A 24,010-nucleotide genomic window follows, 5' to 3' on the forward strand; every position below is an offset into this window, starting at 1 on the left:
TATCATAACACCTCCCTGAAAACTAAAACCAGAAAATTAATTTTTTTCTGTAAGCATCTTTTCGTCCCCCAGACCCAACCTAAACACACTCCCTACAAAAGAAATGTTATTCGTCCTGTTCTCTTCCTTGGCAAACTCTCCCTTCATAGATTTGGGGCATGTTTTAGTTCAATGAGACTAAATAATCATAAATTCCAAATTACTGTCATGTACAAATTAATAAAGTTTATTCTAGTAATAGCTAACTCAAAGGGATATTTCAGAGATTTTGATCAAAGATATCTAGTCTTCAAACACAGTTGGGTGTTGTTTGTATGTTTTTCCTCAAGTGAATAGATATTGTCATGCATTCCAAAATAAATGGAAAATCCATTTGATCAATTATATTTCTGTCATGTTTCACCGCATTATGCCAGTACTGAGTAAATTCAATTATGTCCATCCTCGCAAAGTGTGGCAGCCTGGCAGTCATATCCAATGAAAGCCACGTGACTCTGAGCACTGGTCTTTGACACCTCAACATTACAACTCATTCTTTATGCTGTAGACTATCAAAGAAAAGATGATGGGAACAGATGTTACTATTGCCAAGGTACAGAAAGCTTGACCTCTGAGCTTGTGCATTTCAGGGTGAAACACCTGTGTTTTTTTCTATAATTCTATATGATATGGTTCTTTCCTTCATCTATAGAACATTCATCAAGCATTTCCTAAGTTCTAGATTCTTTTACAGTCACCAGTGCAGCAGTCTCAAATGTGACTGTCTAGAACTACCATAGGCAAGTAACAAATACAGAGAAACGTGACAGGAAAATGGCGAGTATTACTTTAAAGAAATATATTGCTTTGTTAGGGGCTATTATCAATTAATGGACATGTCCTACCCAAGACAACTTGAGGCCAGCCAGCTGCTGCTATAAAAGCTCTGGAACCACGAGAAATTTTTGGTTTTGTCTGATAAGTCAAGAGATCTAGTTTCTGTTAGTTGGTTTTGTTTTAAAAGTGCAAAATTCTAGCTTTTAAATATTGGTAATAGTTCAAATTTATCTCCAAGCAGTAGCAAACAATAATCTTGTATTGACAGTTTGCAAAGCCCTGTAGGAAAGACATAAAAACAAATAAAGATGTGCTCTCTTGATCGCACAGAAACTCACAGCCCTCTAAAAATGATACCCAGAACCAAGCGCGTATGCTACAGTGTGACAGTTAGGATGCTAAAGACATCGACAAAGAATTAGGAGGCGCAGAGAAGAGCAACTATAATGACTGCAGCTCCCGTTTATTGAGTGCCAGGGCATTGATCCAGGTACTTTGCACATTTCATGCTCACATCAATCTTGGAGGGATAAAAACCAACCTGGCTTATTGTGTGACAACCCTGACTTGAACTTTATTCTCCCCAGCCTCAACAATCTGCTTCCCCGGACATATCACAATACCACCCCAACAGTCCAAATAAGTGCAAGTTGTCTAAAGTTCAGTCATTGAAACATTTGAAAATGAAAATAATTTCTTTTTATTCAGCTTATTTCAGAAAAAAATATCTCATAGTCTCTAAAGGACTACTTAATATGCAACTTTAGATATTATCTAAATCAGTTCAGATCCTATAGGGTTAAATAGTTGCACATAACCAATACATATTAAAACTTATTAACTAGTTTCTAGTTTATCAGGCATTTAAGTAACACTACAGATTAAACAATTACTTCCATGCCATTTATAGATGAGGCATCTAAAACATAAAGAGTATAAAACTTATCAAAAGCTGAAAAATTAAGTCACCCCATTCAATTTCACTTGTAATTAAGAAAATTAAAACAATATACCACTCTATCTTTTTAACTAAGCAAAACACAAATATATTTATATGGTCTGCTGTTGGCGAGAATACTGTAGTATATATAAAGAGCCTGCTAGCATAAGGCTGGAGGATAAACAACTAGGTAAACTTTCTTTGAGGGACAATTAGGCAGTATCAAAGTGATATAAATGTGTCCTTCAATCTACCATTCCATTTCCAGGTACTTATCTTTTAAATATCCATAAAATCCAGAAAATTTTATATTTTACTTTTTAAGATTTACACATTTTTGAGTCATCTGCAGTAAAAATGCTATTCTTATATTTCTGGAATAAATTTAAAAACCACATTGATGGAAATTTTGTTATCAAAATGTATATGACAATGTCCTTATTTCTGTTTATAAATTGGGGTTCAGCCTAAAGGTCAGAAATGTAAAACAGTGAGCCACAGGCTCTAACCTCAACATCATTCCAAAAATGGCAATCCTGCCTCCAGGAATCTCAGAATGAGACTGTATCTGAGAGCTGTTTCCTCCCGTTTTATAATCCTCACTAGGGCTAGGATTAAAAGCCTGTACCACTGGGATTAAAAGCATGCACTAACTGGTTTCTATGGCAACTAGTGTGGCTGCTGGAATTAAAGGTGTGTGTTATCTCTGCCTGGTCTGTAAGGCTGATCAGTGCGTGTGTTTTACTCTCTGAACTTCAGGCAAGCTTTATTTATTAAAATGCAAATGAAATGCCATATGGGTGCTAAGGATGTGCCAAAGAATGAGACAGTCTTGTTTGTATGTAAACATACAATTTGTGATCCTTTCTCTATGACAGATATAAACTATGTTTAATGAAAAAAGCTAACAAGGAATGGAAACCTACTTAGACTGGGACAGATGGTGATAAAGGAAGAAATCTGAAGACTGGGGAGTCAATCATATAAACGCCCCAGGTAGAAAGAGCAGTCAGAATAAAGACGATGAGACACAGAGACCTGAGCACTCTAGATAAAGGAGCCAATGTAATATCTTATGGTGGTTAAGTGAGGGGAGAAAGCCAAACAAATCCAACAACAAAATATGCCAGAAAGAGACCAGACCATGTAAAATCATTAGCTCATATGAAAATCTCTGTAAAGTATGTTAAAGAATTTGAGTTTAGTTAGTTGAGATAGTCCAGAGGCTTTAAAAGTGGGTAAACACATTTTGTTTTCTAACAGTGTTAAGGTTTAAACTTGAGGCCTTTCCTGCTGAGGAAAGTACTCGATTATTCAGCTACATTTCCAGCTTAACATGTTTTAAGAATATTACTCAGGTTGCTATGTGAAGACGAGACTGGGTTAGAAATGTAAGACCCAAATTAAGGAAGACTCATTAATGAGATACTGCTGGAGTTATGGTGAAAAGGGGGTGTGAAGAATGAACTTAACTTAGGTGATGTACAGGGTTTTTTTATAATGTACAGGTTTAGCATCTTGGCTAGAAAGTTAGACTTTTAAAGTGAATAAATTCTGACCTTTACACTCTTTTTGCCTCCTTTTCCACAATTATAAGGGGTTGGAGAGAGGAAAGGGAAGAGAAGAAACTATTTAAGTGCAGTGAAAGACATAAAAAGCAGAGCTCATTGTATCTCTGGTCCTGACACATACCATTTGGTAGTACACAAGTTCAGAGTTAAATAATAAGATTTTTTTTTCATGGTCTCACTCTTCCTCAGTGTAGGCAAAGTCAGACTGTCCGAATACAAAAACTGGCAGAACTCTTTCCAAATTGTACAAATGTTTCCTCGGTGGTGAGCCACAGAGATTAAATATTTGCTTCCAAAAAGAAGAACATTTTAGTTTCTAAATTCAAATTGGAGAATTTCATGTTTATAATTCTGCATTAAAGCTACGGGTGACTAAACTGGATTTTAAGTAGGGGATCACATCTGCATTAAGGCCAGAGTTGTAGACTGTGATTTTAAGTACTGGATCACAATTTGCTCTTGAAAATAAAGTAGCCAAAAATTCTCTCTACAAATTCAAGTACCTGAAATGCATTCACAACTTCATTACCACCCCAATATTGCAGCTTTAATCTACTATCATTAAGGATTTACTATTTACATAACCTATATGAAAGCAATTTTTAATAAATTCTTTTATTCTTATTGTATTTCAATTCAAAACTACTCAAATACTTATATGACTTATTATAAAAGAATAACACAGTGTAGCTAAAACGTAAGCACACAGTGACAAATGTAAAATGAGAAAATTAACAATTGCTATATATTTGTATGTATCTGCTATGTCACCAATATTAAGGATGCAAATGCTAAAGTAATATATCTGTGCATTTATTTTAGTAGAATATAAGCCTCAGATCCGAATAGTTAACACAATTAATAACGCCATCAAAAACGCATAACACTATATTCAGTTGATGAAGAACAACCAAGCGGGAGGAAACTTCTAGAGCTTGGACTGTTGTATCTCTGCATCCAGATAAGCAACACTAGGTCTGGACGGTCAGTCCCTGTGGCAGGATTCAGACAGCAGAGGAATAAAGCTGCTGCTTGTTTGCTTTTTAATACAAGACCGTCCTACATTGCCCAACTTGACCCTGATTGAACTCCCAGGCTCAAATGATCCTCCTGCCTTACTTCTCACTCAGGCACTAGGAGTACAGGTATGTACCACTGTAGCCATAAAAATGGCTTTTTTTGTTTTATTTTTAAATAGACTAATCAATATCTATATTCTTCACACAAAGTGTTCACTGTACATCAAATATATATTGTCAAATATATATCTACTACAACATGACAAAAATATTGATGGAAACACCATGCAAAATCAGACACAGACACTCCACTGTGATGTAAATATTCTCTCATGATAGTACCTCTGCTACACACAAAAGCTAACACCAATGTGTATAAGGGTGTATAAGGGTTTGTCTGCATATCCCTCTGCTACACACAAAAGCTAGCACCAACCCTCTTGAAATGCTATCCTCCTAGTGCAGTAGATGCCAGAAAATAAAGATCAAGTAATACAGGTAACCTTTCATATATTTAGCCCAAATGCTTATGAAATGTGGTTCCAAAAAACTTTGCAATGCTTAAAAATTTCAAGTTAAAGCTGGACGGTGGTGGCACATGCTTTTAATCCCAGCACTTGAGAGGCAGAGGCAGGTGGATCTTTGTGAGTTCTAGACCACCCTGGTCTTCAAGGGCTATTTCCAGGACGGCTAGGATTGTTAATGAGAAAAACAACAATAATAATAATAATTTCAAGTTAAAGAATTCTCCTGGCTCACTTCAATGAAAGAAAAAACAGACTGCAATGTTATTTCATTTGTGTTTTAACAAATGAAGCTTGCCTGAAGATCAGAGTGCAGGGCTAAGCCACTAGAAGCCAGGTGTTTGTAGATCACACTTTTAATCCCAGTACTTGGGAGACCCACGCCTTTAATCCCAGCACTAGGGAGGTTGAGACAGGTAGGAATATGGCTGGGTTGAAAGAAGAACATAAGACTGGAGGACACATGAGCTCTCAGTTGCAGTCTGAAGATGCAGTCTGTGGACAAGATCACCCCCCCCCCCTTTTTTTTGACGATTCAGTGAAGGTAAAAGGTCTCTCTAGTGGCTGCTACAGAGCTGCAGGGCTTCTCTGATCTCTCACCTTTCACACACTTAATATCTGACTAAATTTATTTATACCTATTAGAATTCGTGCTACAACAGACTATCTTTACTTAAACACTTACCAAACTGAAACTTGGTGATCTTATTCCTTTATCTGCATGTCACCATTTAAGCGTTTGTAATAATCTTCCTTTCTGGCACAATTTACATTTTTTTTAGTGTAGCTCTCTTGTAAGCCCTTGCTATTCCACATTCACTTTCTACATTTAAGTGAACAATTTGGCTATTTTTAGAACACTCACAAAGTTCTTGTTAACCATCCCTAATTCAAGATCATTCTCCTCACTCCAGAAAGCACTCCCTCACCTAAAGGCAAAGAACTTAAATGGATATTCCCCTAAAAGTCCAAACGTAACAAACAATGTTCTTCTAATTATAAGCCACTAGAAAAATACAAGCCAAAAAGCACAACAAAATACCACTTTTGTGTCCAGAAGAATGGCTAATTGTAAAGAATGTTTTTGTGTATAAAGGTTTGTCTGCATGTATGTATGCACACCTCATGTGCCTGGTACCTAAGGAGGCCAGAAAAGGACAGCAGATCCCCTGGAGCTGGAGTTACAGGTGGTTGTGAACTGCCATGTGAATGCTAATCAAACTCATGTGAATATGAGTAAATCTAATCTGGGTACTCTTCAAGAGCATCTGGGGCTTCTAATCATTAAATCATCTCTTCAGACCTAGCCATTATTCTTAAAAGACAGAAAATGAGTATGGAAAAACTAAAACATTTATTCATTACAATACAGACAACTGCTGTTACAAGAAATGGTTCATCAAAAACTTAAAATACAGAATTTCCTGAGCTAGCAATTCTGCTTTTCAGTATATTCTTTCAGAACTTGGAAATGAGGTCTGAGATGTGTACCAAGTCGGCAGCAACTGCCTAAAGGCAGAATAAACCCGATTTTCCATCAATAGATAAACATTATATTTACATAACATGATATTTTGTCTCAGAAAAGAATAGATTCTATCTAACACATGCTACAAAATGAATGAATCTAAGCTAAGTGAAATAAGCCAAAAAACAAAAGATCCCTTGTGATATGAGATACATATAGTATTGAACTCGTAGGAAAGGAAACGAGGCTGGTTTACTAGGGATTGTGGGAAGAAAGTAATAAGGATTTAGCTTTGAATGGAGATGGAGTTTCACTTCAGGAAGACACAGTTCTGAGATGGCTGTGAGTGATGGTTACACTCAATGTGATTTATTGCTTGACACCACTTAAATGAATAATGGAAACGAGGAATTTTGTTACATGTATCTTAATAAAAATTAAAGAAACTGTGTGTGTGTGTGTGTGTGTGTGTGTGTGTGTGTGTGTCCATCTGTCCATCCGATGGCCCAGCTAATTGGGTAATTGTACAGCTAGACCCTTTTTCAAAAACTAAGGTAGAGATAGTTGAAAAAGACATGTAATGTTGACCTCCAGCTTCTACATGCATGCCCTACTTGTGTGCACAGATCAAATTAGAATTAATTTTTCTATAAGGGATGATGGGTTACTTTAAGCTGATACTTCTGCATACAGACATCCTATACCTTAATACATACGGAAAAGATCATTAAGTTATATTTGATGAAAATAATTGACCGTAAATGTAAAGTTACATTTCTGAGCTTTTTAAACTAATTCTTCTGAATTTCTAAATCAGTCCTGATTTAGAAACCACAATCTTGATACCCACATAGAATTTGAATTTAGTATAAATCTCAGTTTCACAAAATCTTATATATGACTTTTTAAATATGAAAATCAGTTGTAATATCTTGGTGGAGTTGGTATATGAATATAAAAAGCCAAAAGTCCATTTTAATATAAAAACAATATTATTTGTTATTTGATAAGAAAAAACACTGATTTAGATTCTATTTCAGCACTGGATCCCTTTTTACCAACACAAGGATTAAATCAAGCACAGTGATATATTAACCCATTTCCATAGAGCAACAGCCTATCAATCAATGCTTCTCTCCATACCCTCTCTCACCTTGCAAGACCTAGATCAATTCCTTCCAAGTGCAGCAAGCGTAATATCTTAATCACCTTACACTAGCCTCTCTCCAGTGCCACCGCTTACGCTGAACACACTAGTGACCAAACTTACAATGTGTGAACATTAATGGGCCCATATTCAAAAAAATATTTGCCAAAGCTGATGAGAGGGATAAGCAGAAAACAAAAGAAGAGAAATGCTGATATTTAACAAAGTTCAATGAAGCAGAAAATCTGTACACACATGTTAAGGTTTAGAAACCTATTATTGGCAGCAAAAATAGGTTTTTCATTTTAGATATGAAAACTACAAACATGTAAAATGAGAGCCAGGACACGTAAGAATAGATGGCCATTACATAACCTATTAGTGGCATGAGGAACAGATCATAGTGTTTATTGGAATACAAACTCATGCAGTCACAATAGAAGTTCATATGGAGGCTCCTCGAAAAAGCAAAACAAGAATAACTATATCTATCTATCTATCTACCTACCTATCTATCTATCTATCTATCTATCTATCATCTATCTATCTATCTATCTATCTATCTATCTATCTATCTATCTATCTATCTATCGACACATTCATTCCTGGGCATATAACTGAAGGATTCTAAGTCAGCATTCTATAGGGATACTGGAACATCCAAGTTTACTGCTGCACTATTCATAAGCTATGGTACTAACCTAGATGCCCAGTAACATACAGACAGCATGAGTAAATAATGAGAATAGGGTACATATAAATAACATTTTCATTATTTTTTTTTATTTTTTTCAGCTGCAAAGTAGAATGAAATAGTGGTATCTGAAGAAAAATAGGAGGGACTGGAGATTACTATACTAACCAATATAAGTCATACTCAGAAAGACAAATATTGCATGTTTTCTCTTATACGAGAAATACAGATTTAAATATATATTTAATTATACTCATATGTGTATCGGTGTGTACGTATGCATGTCTCAGGTTAGAGTAAGAAAGTAGTTAAGGGACTATAAGAGGAAAGGTCCCTAGGAAGGTAGGAGAAACAAGGGGTTAATAAAGTATACAGGCCATGCAGATAGAAGGGTAGCTATTTGAGGAGGAAGGGTCTAGTGAGAGGATGAAGAACGGCAGTGTCCAAGGCACAGAGCCAGTGAGTACCGAGTATAATGACATATGTAGATGAAAACATCACAATGAAACCCATACTAAGCAAAATTAAATTTTAAATGTGTTAAAAGCATGCTTATTTCAACATTAATATCCAAAAAAGCTTAAGTACTCAAAAATACTTGCATAATTACTTCTGCAAATGCCTCAGGAAGAAATAATCTCATTGTTTAACAGATCTTTCTCTTCCAATGTAGTTTTACTTTTAAGCACATCTATTCATGATCATCTCACCAATTGGGAGGCTCTGACACTAAGAGATGAACATTTATACTTTTCCTATTTTAGGGCACACACAATCTAATAAGGCAAATAAGTAAATAACAAAACTGCAAATGAATGAGGTATATCTGATATATATACAAAGAGAGCACTCAGAAAAGAGATATATAAACTAAATAACACAGAATTAAATACCCAGAATGAGTAACTACTTGGCCCACAATAGAAGTTTCAAATTACTTTTAGGAATTTCAACAAATCAATCTGCCCGTTCAGAGAACAAAGAATAAGTGAAGTCACTAAAAAGAAAAAAGTAAAAACAACTCCAAAACCAGTTCCTAGACATCCAAACTACACTTGGGCAATAAAGGACGTGTATCACAAAGAAAGACAACTGATGTCAAACCAACATTGAGTCTGCCATGTATGCCTGCTAAGTGAAAAACTATATTTATTTTGCAAATATACTTTATATAAAAGTCACATTTAAAATTTAAATCAGCCTAAAACAGGATTCTTAAGATACTTTACTATATTTCTGGTACTTCACATTTTGAGGTGACCTATGTGTATGTACATATGTGCTATTATAAATAAAAAAAAATCTGATGAGAAAGAAAATAAAATGTACCTAATTAAAATATGATGGATAAAGGGAAAGACTTAACTCAAAATAAAATGAGTGAATATTTAAATTATATGATGATGATGATGATGCTGCTGATGATGATAATGATAATTATGTGAAATAATAAACACATCTTTTTTGAGGTACGTTTTCAATATGTAAGTTCAGGTGTGCAGCTTTAAGTACTTTAGATAATACTACATAACACTATTGTCAATACCAATAACAAAGTTTACATTTAATATAATCTATAACTCTAGCAACTCACTTTGAAAATTGAGTTTTCATAAAAATTCAGAGGCCTCACTATGATATAATTAGCTATACTAAGTGTGATTCTCATGTTACTTTTCCTCCATGGTCATTATGAAACTTTTCTATAAGTTGAGGGCAAAAATAAGGATCCCCAATACAAACATTATTAATACTACTATAGCAACTATCCGGTATCAATATGCCTATAAGAATTATGACATTAAATTGATAAATATTTAACTGTCAAAAATGGGACGTCAAAAAAGATTTCATCTAAAATAAAACGGTGGTAAGAAACATATCTCTAACTTTTCTAACTATCTGAAGATTGTCTATTAGTGCCATCTTGGATTTACTGACCTGTACCAGAAATAGAATGATAATTATATGAACACACTTTCATGCTGTGAAGGTATGATACTACGTATTCAAGAGGTCTAGCAGATATATAAAAATTCCTGGTGCTTGTTTTTAAAATCTATAAAAATCAAAGTCCATCTTCTCTTTTAAGATAGATACTTTCTCTCTACAAGACAAGGTGTGCTAGTTATTTCCTTGTTTCTAATTTAGTTTTTAAGAACTACCTACAATGGTAAGCAGTTTTGAAAAAGAAACAAAGGACTGGCAAGGGAAATATACTGTTGTGTAATCATCTCCTCATAGAAAAAAAATGGCATAACTTTAGACTGAGTGAAATAGGAAGAACTCATGGCCCCAGTGACTGCTAAAAATGAAAGGGAAACTTTATGCATGTGATAGACTTCTCTTCAACTTCTTGCCTTCTTACTTCATAAAGCAATTCTGGACTTCCTCAACAGTACATCTATGCTCATCTATCAAAATACTTAGGTATGGTCTGCATTTTTGTGAGAAGTTAATGCCACAATCTCCTACCAGAGAGCTAAGTCTAACTGTCCTCTGTACAATGTTTGCTCTGAAGGGGAATATATTCTCCTAATGCCTATAGTTGTTGCTTCTTATGAAGTTGGTCAAATCACTTTTTTAAAAATTAACTTACCATTACAAATCCTTAGTTTTAAGTATTATGCCTTCAATGATTCAATATCTGTGGACATTTGACATTTTTAAAACCAAATTGCTAGGAAATTATTCATGAGTGAAATAGCTATAATCATAGCACCATGAGAATGTCTTGTCTTGATATACATTGGATACAAGATTTCTGAACACTGGAGGTTAAATGTATGTTTGCACTTTTTAAAATTCAATTTTGTGGTGTTGGTGCAAATACAATTTGTTTTCTCTGTCATTCACAGGGCTTTCTCTGCATTATTCTTTTCCAAGGTCCCTTCTTTTCTTGTTCCTTCATCCCTTCCCATCAATGTCCATGTTCAGTATTATTTTTCCAATTGCCCTCCCTCTACCCCCATGCATTAGCTGTAAAATAGATGTAAAGCTTGGTGTACGTCCAAAAATCTTATGATCAAAATACATACTTAGCAAATTGTTTGGCTAAATCTTTCATGTATGATGAAAGATTATTACCACAATTCATTAGCAAATTATAGACTTTGAAATGTAGGCAGACAAATATTTGGCCCTGTATCAATCAATTTGGACCAGCTGGGTAGAAATTCACACAATCCCAGGAAACTTGGGAAGTGGAGTGCTCTTTCATTTTTCATTCACTTGAAACATTAAAGAAAAATTATCATTCTATAAAAATGTCCTCTTTTCAATAATTTAGCTGAGTGATTTTAGAATGAATTTTATTTTTAATCAATTACTACTTAAGAGACCAATAAACTGAATCCTTTCCCTTGTAAATTATTACGGGAGAATAATAGCTAATGTATACAGAGTACTCTAATACTTAAACATTATAATCCACTTTTAAAAGTTCAATATTTAATAAAGGTTGTATTGCTTTAAATAGAGTCTGGAAACCTAGACACAAACTAAACAGGCCTGTAGAGTGGTTTTTACAGTTATTCACAACAAATAAGAGCATTCCTATTCTTCCTCTGAGCTTCTCTTAGCCTGGTCAAGTGACCTTGTACAAAGATTCTGATTGATCCTACGTCTGTCTATTTTGGTTAAGCTACAAGGCCACATACAGGGACAGCTGCACTTTAGGAGCAACTTAAAACAAATTTCATCTTAGTGGCATCTAATCCAGTGCTTGGTACAAGATGCATGGAAAAGTCAGTGTCAAAATTAAACAATGACGGCTTTGCAATGAACAGATGCTTTTGCCTTGCAGCTGTAAAACCTCAGAGCAATCCAGTGCTCTACTGTCTGGTCACGCAATGACCACAAAGCAAAGAATACATTTTGTTTTATACATTGTTTGCTGTGAGCTTTTAGTCTACATTTATTCCTTAAAAAAAAAAAAAAGGTGGGGGGATAGTTATATTGAGGGAAATAAAATTCCAAACTAAGTAACAGAATTTTTCTCAAAGTATATTCAGACTGATAATGTTTGAAAAGAATAATTCATTGACTAAATAGTGCTGAGACATAGTACATGAAAGAAAAATATCATAACCTGACATTAGTAATTTGTGTCCAAATAATTTTTGGTGTATAATGATAAATATGAAAGTGACATTCTACAAGTACAACTTACTTTAATATACCTAATCTTAGCACATCTGTGCTTATGAAAATTTTATATTCATTTATCCTTTACTTCTTGTTTATTTGGTTCTTTGTTTTGGCAGAAGAAAAGGATGTTATTTACTGCATGGCCAGAGGATACTTAAATGTTAAAAGAATGCACGTCTTGAATAACATGGTACTAATGAGGAACACGATGAAATCTGCAGGCTTTCCCAACCCTAGCTAATCATGTATGTGACACTCTATGGGTAACAGTTTAATACTAAAATATACTGAAATATCTTTAATGCTAAAAATACTGAATCTAGGGGTAACAGGTCAATAATAAATAAGTTCACTTGTTTATTTATTTATTTATTCAGCCACTGTCTCTGGTTAAGTAAGAGAATTAGCCCCTCCTAAACAAATTACTCTCTCTTTCTCAATATATATATATTCATTATAGTGGACTTAAATGATGAAATAACTTAAAAGCAACTTGTTTTTACAAATTTCTACAGTTGCATAAAATATTTAATAAAATAAAGGTATATTGAGTATGACTCAATATAATACAATTAATAACCTTAAACTGAAGTGCATTTTCAACCAAAATACATTGTTTTGTTAGTAAAATTCTAGCTATTAAATAATCATTATGAAATATTAGCAAATGTAGTTTAATCAAATATATATATATATATATATATATATATATATATAGAGAGAGAGAGAGAGAGAGAGAGAGAGAAGATCAAATCACTTCTGCTAATTGAGGCTCTGGGTCTAACACCAGTTCTTTACTCTATCTACAATAAAAAAGAAAAGTTCAGTAACTACATTTATTCACTTTAATTCTGTTTCTTTTTCTCCTTAATCCATTTTTTTCCCTGAAATATTTACTCCCCAAGGAAACCAATTCACTAATACTTTATTGTTTATAAATTTCACTGGATGTTTGTGGTTGAAGATTTGGGGGAATTCCCTTTTATCTTTCTCCATCCTCCAAATATAATTTCTATATAAAATCCAAAAGTAATGTCCAGAGTAGTAAAGTTTATTTTAAGTACCAAAGAAATCGTGCTACACTCTTTACTTGGAAGTCCGAAAAATAACAATTTTTGAGTTCTGAAAAGTAAAACAATTTCTACGGTTAGTTTTACATTTTCATGTTTTATTTTCTGAGCATACAATTAAAAGAGACATAAAAGGCATACTTACCAGCATATTCTGACTATACAAATATAAATTCCAGCATTATAAAAGCACTACAAACTTAAAAAGACTAAAAGACATTTACCATTATACTCCTGATAAGATTTTGTTGTCTTTGTTAATAGCTATTATTAGAGTTTAAAGAGGAATGTCAGTAGTATAGAGTTATCAAAGATAATCCATGCCACTAAAATATACCATGAAAAAACGACTGACATGTTTAAGTTTAAAGGTGTTTATGAGACAATCTCGTAAAAAAGAAAAACAAAGGAAATGTATTTTTAAATGTGCTCATCTGTATAAGTACCTACATACTTTGTCATAAGAAAATATTTAGAGTGATAGCATTCCGAATTACAGTATTTTATATAAACACCTTTAAAATTAAGGAATGACTATAAATTTAAACAAACTATATTTGCTAATATTTCATAATGATTATTTAATAGCCAGAATTATACTAACAAAACTGTGGATGTATTTTGTTTGAAAATGCACTTTAGCTTAAACTTGTTAATTGTATGATATTGAGTCATACACATTTATTTCATTATATATTTTATGCAACTGTAGAAATTTGTAAAAAAAATAGTTAACTCAATAGTTCCTTTTTAAGGAACTATTTCATTTCTGTTCACTATAATGACAATGTATTTTAAAGTATATGTTTTACTCACAAATACATAAATAAATCACAAACCAAAGCTAACAGATGTGTGACTTCTAATTAGTTATAATAATCTCTGCTTCAATGCCATTAGAAAGAGCCTTTCTTTTCTTTTGAAAACTAAAAAAGCTTTCCTTTGAATTTTAAACTGTCAGGGTGCTTCAAAGTCAATGTACAAATTCTGCTTTGATTAAAATTTTAGACATCTACAGTGATAACTTTATGAAAGGAAAATATTAAATTATAATTATCCTAAACAGACACAGTCTTGTGAAACTAACCCTCCATTCATGTTAAAGCACAAAGAGTTGAATATAATGAATTTGATTCATCCTCGGACACAAAGCTTCAGCACAGCAAACTCAGTCAACTGTTGCTCTTGCGCTTATATTCATGGTGCTTAAATAGCGCACTTTAAAACAAAAAAACCTCCAATTGGCTTTTCATACATCCACCCTCCCCAAAAATAACGCACTTGAAAAACTCAAATGATATGAAAGGCTTCAAGGCCTCTTTTCTCCCTTTCATACCCTTTTTTTTTATTTCTGTTTGCAGTAATCTGCCTTTCTCTTTCTCTTTCTCATTGCTACAGAGCAGGCGAGGAGGCTCACAGCTTTGAAAAGGGGGCTCTGTGTGTAATGGGTCCACTAGAATTAATTTACTTGCACCAAATCCATTGAGCACAGAAGTCCCCCCCCCTTCTCAAATCATTTGGAGTCGAACGCAGCCCCCAGCCTTTGTAATTCTAGTAAAGCACTTAAAGTGCACAGTAGGTGTTCATGAGGACCATCTGGTCAAAAGCAAAACAAGCTGCTGATTTTGCCTTTGAATAGAATGAAGCAAGTGTGAATTAGTCTCTTCAATTAGCACTATTACAACCTGTCAAGTGCATATTGTAAAACAGGATTATTACAGTATTGGTCACCAGTGCAATTATTTACTCTCTGCCTTTTCTTGCATATAAAAAATGTCTTATGTTTATTAGTTTCTGATAACTGAATGTAATTTCTCTTAACTCAGGCATTGCAAAACTATCAAAACACGAACCATATATTATGAGTATGATAGACTAAGATATTAGGATACAAATACCTTAAGTAACAAAGGGCTAAAGCAATGCTATTAATTTTTAACAAGACTACATTTTTGAGATACAAATGAAAATACTTATGTTTTTAAATAACTTTCAAATTATTCTAAAATATTTCTAGATAAAGAAAAACATCGTTTCCAAATAGTTACACCATGTTTCTTAAATTTATTTCCTAAGGGACACAACAGAAACAGAAAATTCCAATAAGATAATCACTGTTTATTTGTCCATTTGAAGAAGTACAATTCAACAAACCTGTTTTAAAATGCAACCTGATATCAAATATATGTACATCTTATTCTCCATTTTTTGAAAGCTGAATAATGCCTGGTTGTTAAAAATTGTATCTTTCATTCTTAATAAGATATCATTTTTTATTTTAAGTTTGTTTAAAAATGATATATGCTAATTAAACTGCTCATTCTAATTGAGCTAATATATGCCACTTATCTTGCAGTAAAAACAAACCACTTAAACTTTTTAATTAGGTAAGCACACAACTAATTCACCCTCTTGCATATGAACGTTCTCAGCTACCTCACTGTTTCTTCAATTCTTTGCCACGAAGCCCCCTCCCCATACTGGAAAACAAACAAAACCCCCCCAAAAACACCTAATACCTCAAAACATTTAATGAAAAGACACAACAGTTAAGAAGTTATAATCTATTTACTACTAGAAAAGTATTCACTAATATAATTTGTGAACAACGACAAATTTCAAAACAGTTACTGACCATCAGCCTTAAACAACCCAAGGCACACATGAGAAAGCACCAAGTAGAACAGACCAAACACACACACAAATAGCACACGGTTTACATTTTCAGAATCAAAATTAACATCCTGATTTCACAATTATTTTTAAGAATTGGTATGATTTATTTAGATTCCTTCTTGATAACAATTCTACCTCAATTGGTTTCCCACTTAATCCTCAGTTTGTGTAACATGGTGCCAGGGGTGAAATGTGCTACTTGCTCCTGTAAGATATGGCTCTGTAGGCTGTCAATTTTCCCCTTTCATTCCCATTAAGAACTAAATCAACATTAATAAGAATAGTGAGAATTCTGGGGTAAAGTGAAACTTGGAAGAGGATTTAAATAATTCCAATAGCTATTCATCACACTTCTCGCTGTAATAGATAAGTTATACTCCATGATTCTGCACTAAAAAGACTTAGATTTCTTATCTTTGTTATTTCGGGTCAGGTGTCTGTTTCTTAAGTTTGTATGACACCTCAAAAAAAAAAAAGTAGATATTTGCCTAACAGAAGCTTCTGCAATAATAAGGCAGACAACAAAGAATCAGTTTCCAAGAGTTGGCTTGATTTCAGGGATTTTATATCCTTTTCCACACCTGGGCTTAGGATCTACAGAGGCAAATCAGTCTTTTTCTCCCCTTGGTTTAGCCCACCCCAAGTGCATTTTAAACCACAGATTTTTAAATTCCTAGAATCATTACAATGACTTGTTTAAAACTGCCAATTCTCAAGAGTAGAAAACTGGTTAAAAGACAGGCTTGTTTAAATTCTGAAGGAATTTTAGTATTTTTAAATTGTAATTAGTATCCAATTTAGGGTGCAAATTGATAGAGCGTAGGGGCTGTCAAATGTCATTAGAATATTGATAACTTTATGAGGTATTATTATGTTACTATAAAAAATAAGCATTTTTCTTCTTCTAACCACTTACAACTCAACTCTTTCCATCTTAACCATCTTTAGAGGCTACTGCTATATTCTCATATAGACTATGAGTGGAAAGATTTGAAAAAAATCTTAAAACAAAAGTGAAATCAAAACCCAACCCCTCACCTGGCATCCAGAGGAAAGCATGACACTACTGTGAGGGTTGCAACGGCTTGGAGGCTGGGAGGCAGGCCAGGCAAACACTTGTCAGGGCATCACCACCAGCCCGCAGGATTCTGACTGCGTCTGAGCACTAGTCTCCAAAGCAGTGATTGCAAAATGTATTTTGTTCAATTAATAGTCACAATTAGTGCCCATTTAAGTCTTAATCATTAAATAATTTTTCTAAGTAAAAAATATTGTAAAACCTTTCTTTTAAAAAAATTCAAGACTTTCAAAACATTAAGAGTGTTTTTAAATAGAAAATAAAAATTATTTATTCTATTAGAAAAATGATCAGATATTTTCAATCTATTCCTTTCAACTTTATAAGTTATAGTGCTCATGATTTATTTTGTGGCTTACTATTGAAAGAAGATTCCTGAAATTGGTGACCAAGATTAATTTAAAATTTAGGATATATAGCATCAATAAGCTTTCTCATTAAAAACAAGCTACTGTTCTTAATACGAGCTACGAACTGTTTCAGGACTGCACTTCTCTCTTACAACTGAACGGCTTTATAGTAAGCTGAGCAGGAAAGGCACGGTGGTTTGCCAGCGTCCACAGAAGCACCTTTCCTTCCTGACACCAGCCCCAGCACCAGTTCCCACAGGACTAAGAAAAGCCAGGGAGCTATGCTCAGCCAGTACTCCAGTCTTGCTCAAAGTTACACAAAATAAAGCAGCCTGTGTGCAACTGTCTACTATGAAAAAGCAATATTCATTAGGCACGACATTTTTTCTTAAAAAAACGGTGTTTCAAAATATTATTTTAAATTCATTTTTAAAATTAAAAAAAGGAAGAAAAACTATTATCCTTAATACATAAGAATATTTGTCATTAAAAATGCTTCTGGTACATTTGTAAAAAGATATTTAAAATGTGATAAGAAAAAAATTTCAATGTGTTCAAGTCCTTGACACTTAAAATGTATTTGATAATCTAAATAATATACCAGAGAACAGTTTCAGCCAACTGTGGCACGCAATGGCACATTTACAGAATCTTAAATTTTCTTTTAATAATTGATGTAGTCATTTTGAATCATTCTGCATAGGATATCAGGTGTGAGCAGATTGCATTAACACTGCTTAAACATTTCAACTTGTCAGTATGGCCAACTCGATTTCGGAAATATTTGCAGTATTTTCCCATCGAAACAGTAATAAAGGCAAAATAAATATATGCCACTACTTTATAATCACCGAACATTAATGAATATTTTATGTCTTTTTAAATCTCCCTGTTTAATTTAAAAGGGTGAAATTAAGTCTCCTCGCTGCAATATGCCAATTATCTGTAAATCAAACAATAACTTGGCCATTATGCTCCTTTTTGTTAATATAAGAGAAGCTAATTTGAAAACACCGAGTGGCATTTTTAGGTTATCAGCTTCATAGAACTTTCTGCCCTCTTGTGGGAGAAAGTGGAAAGACACTCAAGTTAGTTAAACTAGCAATGCAAAGAGTTTTTTATCCAAAAAGAAAGTGATTCCTATATTTATCATACATTATGTTCCTCTTCAAATTAAAAAAAAAAAAACCAACAGTGAAATTTACCTCTTATTTTGCTTTATTACTTAAGTGGAGTTACTCTGAAGCTAAATTTCCTTGTTTAATTAAATGTTCACATATGCAATTTAGATTTTATTGTCAAAGATTCTATAATAACTCTGACATAGAGCTATATTTCAATTTTAGACCAAAAACGACTTCTCAAGTAATAAAAATTTTAAATGTTGAGCTTAGAATACCCATTATAAAGACTAAAAATGAACTGTAACATATAAGCATGAAATTCCAGATAATTCAAATAAATAAAATGGATGAATTTAGAAATCAGATAAAAGGTTGAATGTTAATGCTTAGTTATATGATAGCTATTCAAGTGATTAATGAAGAAAATAAACAAAAAAGCTCTATGACAAATTCAAAAGATAAAATTCATTAATCAAACATGTAAAAAAGGAAATTTGGTAATCTAGCCATTATCAAAACATTTTTGCATTTTTCTAAAATTTGTTTTTTCAAGATAATTATTTTACACAATATGGTCTTAAATTTCTATGTAGCAATGCAAGATCTAGCATGATCTAGTCTTTTTAAATTCAGTAGTAAAAAAAGTAAGTTTTATAAACTATAAAGGGTAATATGAAATAGTCACTATTTTAATGTTTCTAAGCATGAAAATCCTGCCAAAGCCTCCAACATTCCTCACTTCCCTAAGGAGAGAAATCATTGGCCTTTAGATGGGTGGGGCCAAAGAATAATCAAGAAGGTGCCTTTCTCTAATAGGTATCTTTTTTCTCTCATTTTTTTTTTGAAACAGTGGCCCTTTTGAGCCAAACTGAAGAAAATAGACAGTATTAACAGACTCCTTTCAGATAGTCTGAGCTAAATGATAGTCTCACATCTGAGGAATACTGCCCAAAGCTAGAACTGAGCTGTTTAAGAAAAGCCTCTTCAAATTCCTGTTTAAAACAGAAGCATATGATATAAATGCAGGACACATTTGAGAGGGACCTTTCAAACAAAACAGAAACACATTCAACAATGAATGCTGGCAACAATTTCCAAATTAATAGTTTTAATAATCACTATAAAACCATGAAAACTGGACTGCTGGCAGGCAGAGTTTGAAGCAGAGTGTTCTAACAATTATCAAGAGTTCCACTTACAACATTCGTATATCTAGGTCAAGGCATTTAGTGTATCTACAGTAAGCATTGATGCCCCAGTTAATTAAAATTAAAAACCCCATAATGAAACATACAGAGAGTTTCTACCAGAACAGATAAGCCCTCTCTAACAGGGTCAACATTAGCTATAATGAGCTACCTTTATTCCGTAGCTGTGAGACAGAACTCACCTCTTGAACGGTACTGCTTCCTGAGAAGTTCAGGTTGTACTCCCGCTGGACTTCTCGGTGGGTGATGATCAGCATGAAGTTTTGATTTAATGATTCCTGCAGGGCACTGAAAGGGTTGAAAGAAAAACAAGGAACTCAGAGATGAACAAGTTCTAGCTTGCTTCACAGCTAGCTGCAAAACCCCAGGAGTACCCTAACCTCCACATAGGCATGTCCGGGCCCAATGTTATCATCTTCTCACTCCTAAAGGCAAGAGAGCATGCTGAGAACAACCATGGGGAGCTAACCTGTTAACTCCTTCTCTACCAAGGTTTTTTAAAACTTCTATTGTAAAGACTTCAAATACTACACACTTTCTACAAACACTGTTGTCTATTTTCTTATTCCTCCAAGAGAATCAATTGTCTAATTGTCAAATGATATTCAGTATCTATTAAAATATTTATTTAAATGTACTGAAAGACTGATTCAATTATAATGAAAAAGCTGTCTAGAACAGAACTATAAAACTATTGTTTATACTTACAAATATTGTATAAAAATAGAAAATATGTTTCAGCAAAAATTCAGAAGATACTGAAATCTACAGAATTGTAACTGCTACACCAAAATTCTTTCAAAATAATCATACTTTCACATAAGAATCAGCTATATAGAATTCAGGGAAATCAAGAGTTCAAAGTAACACACCTAAAATCCTATGGCAAAGTTCCCAAACATTAGAGAAGTGTAAAAAGCACAAAAAATATGTGTAATGAGCTATATAAATTAAGAAATATAAATCATGATTCAATTTTATGTCATCTTTGTCTTTCAACCAACAAGGTCACATGACTATTATTCTAGCTAGAGCATGCATGCATGCATTCATTCATTCATTCATTTATATAAAAGCAGCATTAGGCAATGCCTTGCAAAGGAATTCAATCTAAATAAAAATACACAGTTCTTTGAAAAGCTTAGTCTAATAGGGATACCCATACATCACTGACAGTATAACTGAAATAAAAGTTCAATAAAAACTGAGACAAATGTACTTAACTCTGCTTTTGGTTGAGGAGTAAAATAATCCATGAGGAGAAAAAGTGATCCATACCAAGAGAAGATACACACGTGTTAAAATTCAAATAGGATCTTAGAACTAAACACTCAGAATACACAATTGGGGGCGAGGTCAACACACAACTTTTGACATAGTTTGTTGTATACCAATCTATAATTAAAATATTCTAGTTTCTAGATAAATAATAAGGAAAAAAAACAAAAAAATATGTCCTTGTTTCCATGAAACTTACATTTCTGGTAAACGGGGCAAAGATCAAGTAAATATAATGTAATCTCAGAGAGTGTTATGTCCCATTAATAAAACAGATCAGAAGATATAAGTTAAAAGAGGGCAGGAGAATTCATACACAGAACAGCAGAGAAAGGCATCTCCAAGAAAAAGGCATATACACTGAGGTTAGCACAATACAAAGGCGATCAGCAAAGGTTCAATTACACAGATTCTCATAGTTAACTGTACAGGAAAGTCACTGGATCGGGGTGTTAAAGAGGAAAATACTAAGAGGTGACTTCTACTTCTGTCTTTGCAAGATTTCTTTCTGTGCTCTAACTATGGAGAGAAAGACTAAAGATGGGGGGATGAGGATTAGATTAACTCACGACAGAAGTGAGGAAAAAGAGGAGAAATGGCAAAAATGTTAAATACAGAATACAAGTTAGAGGCAGAAGATGGACAATTTACTGATGGAGGAAGAGAAAAAATACAACCCCAAAATTTCCAGTCTGAGCAAATAATAGCATAGAATTTTATTTTTTTAAAGATTTATTTATTTATTATGTATACAACATTCTGCCTCCATGTATGCCCGCACGCCAGAAGAGGGCGCCAGATCGCCAGATCTCAGTAGAGATGGTTGTGAGCCACCATGTGGTTGCTGGGAATTGAACTTAGGACTTCTGGAAGAGCAGCCAGTGCTCTTAACCTCTGAGCCATCTCTCCAGCCCCTAGGATGGAATTTTATTTGACAAAAACAAATTGGTAGGAAAATTGAGGGTGAAGTTTTAGATGGATTAAGCTTGACTGCATATTAGACACCCAAAAAGAAATTCCAATGTTACATACAATACAGCTGAATGTAAACACCAAAGCCAGGTAAAAGGTGAGTGCAGAACTTACACAGTGGAGATATAAATATCTGAGCTCAAAGTCATCCTCAGTTACAAGGCAAGTCTGAAGCCAGCCAGGGCCATGTGTGGCTCCACTCTCTCTCAGAAAACAAAACAAAAAACTAAGACAATAGACACACAAAATGGCCAGTTAAGAGCTGAAAAGTCAAAAGCATGCAGGCATATGGGAGACATGTGGCTTTCTGCCAAATGACACCATGTGAGGAAAGAAGATACTAAGAGAAAAACAGAAAAATCAAGATGGAACCCTAGAACATTCTAACAACTAAATCAAAGTTTAAAGAAGATTAATGATAAAGAGCAAATAAAGTAACTGTTTCAGCAGAAAAGTGGCTTCAGTCATGCAGAGACACAGGCACACAGAGGCCGGAAAACATGGCCATGTTCTAGCAACATCAAAAAGCTCAGCATGACTCTAATGAAGAGCTATAGAAGTGTGACAAGTTAAGTGCACAAGATCCCTCCCTTGAGCCCGGGGCGAAGCATGGGAGAGAGATTTCAATTCCTGAAACCCTTTCCTTATACCAGGACCAGGCACAGCCTCCCAAGAATGCTGCAGCCTGGGCCAAAAGCCCAGAGAACCACCACACTGTGACCCTTCTAAGAAGTCACTGTCCACCACAGAACAGGCTTCAGAAAAATCATCTCAAATTTAACAATCCCCTTAACCTAAGCCTGAGACAAAGTGTTGAAGTTTGGATCTGAGATGAAAACACAAAGACACCGGTGTCTGAGTGTCCAGCAAGTGGCATTTTGGGGAAGTAGAATCTTTTGGGAGGTGGGACCTATTTCCAGAATGCAAGTTATGGTCATATATAAGGCCTACCCTTAAAGGGGACATAGGGATCCTGGCTTCTCTCCCTACCCGCAGACCCCAACACAATATTGCTTTGCCAAAGGGCCATGAGAAGCAGATTCAAACATGCATGAACTAAAACTTCTAAAACTATGAGTCAAAAAAACTTTCATCCTTATTTAAAAAGGAAAAAAAAGAGGCAGGGTGACAGTGGCATATACCTTTAATCCCAGCACTCAGTAAGCAGAGGCAGGTGGATCTCTGAGTTTGAGGCTAGCCTGGTCTACAGAGTGAGATCCAGGACAGCCAGGGCTACATAGAAAAACACTGTATAAAAAAAAAAAAAAAAAAAAAAAAAAAAAAAAAAAAATTTAAAAAAAGGAGGAGGTGAGTGGGAAGAAAGAAGGAGGGGTAGATTATGTAAGACTACAAAATCTAGGCTAAGGAACTCAGAAATTCAAAATCTCTACTATTTTATATACAGAAATGAATCCATAAGTATGTGAACTTTGGTGGTGGTCTGTACGTAATTTCTTAGATTTGTTTCTTGGTTTTGCTAACAGACTTGGGCAATAATTTTGCAGATAATCTGACAGGACCAGCACCAGCTGCTGTCCTATAGAAGAAAACCATTTGGTCAGTTCTATAATCTCCAGGAAGCTGTGGAGATGGGAACACCTACACACACCGAGATACAGCCTTAAACTGCTGTGGAATTAAGGAGCAGGCTATGAACTTCTGCTCTGCCATGGTGAGTTAGCTGTTTGACTGTGGCAAGTCAATCATATTTTCCAGCAGTATTTGTTGAGTACCTAAATATCTAAGGCCCTACCTTAGACACTTGACTACCCTGTAAATACTCAGTTTCTTCTTCTGAAAAAAAAGATAAATTCTTCCTTTCTAGGACTATGAATATTAATCTTTAAAGAGCCAAGACTGAATTTTTACTGCATAAGTTAAGAGGAGGTATAACACTGGACACAGAACACCTGAGAGACACTCGGG

At 34.2% G+C, this 24,010-nt stretch overlaps 1 protein-coding gene across 2 annotated transcripts in view; it reads right to left on the bottom strand.

Annotated features, from left to right (window-relative positions):
* Faf1 (Fas associated factor 1) overlaps window positions 1-24,010 on the bottom strand; it is a 278,068-nt gene that overhangs the window by 166,236 nt on the left and 87,822 nt on the right. For both annotated transcript variants that reach the window (XM_038332461.1, XM_038332462.1), the window contains exon 7: window positions 20,017-20,122. In XM_038332461.1, the coding sequence (XP_038188389.1) occupies window positions 20,017-20,122 (106 nt within the window). The remainder of the gene's footprint in view (window positions 1-20,016; window positions 20,123-24,010) is intronic.

Source organism: Arvicola amphibius, chromosome 6 (assembly GCF_903992535.2).
Source record: "Arvicola amphibius chromosome 6, mArvAmp1.2, whole genome shotgun sequence".
NCBI classification, from domain to species: Eukaryota; Metazoa; Chordata; class Mammalia; order Rodentia; family Cricetidae; genus Arvicola; species Arvicola amphibius.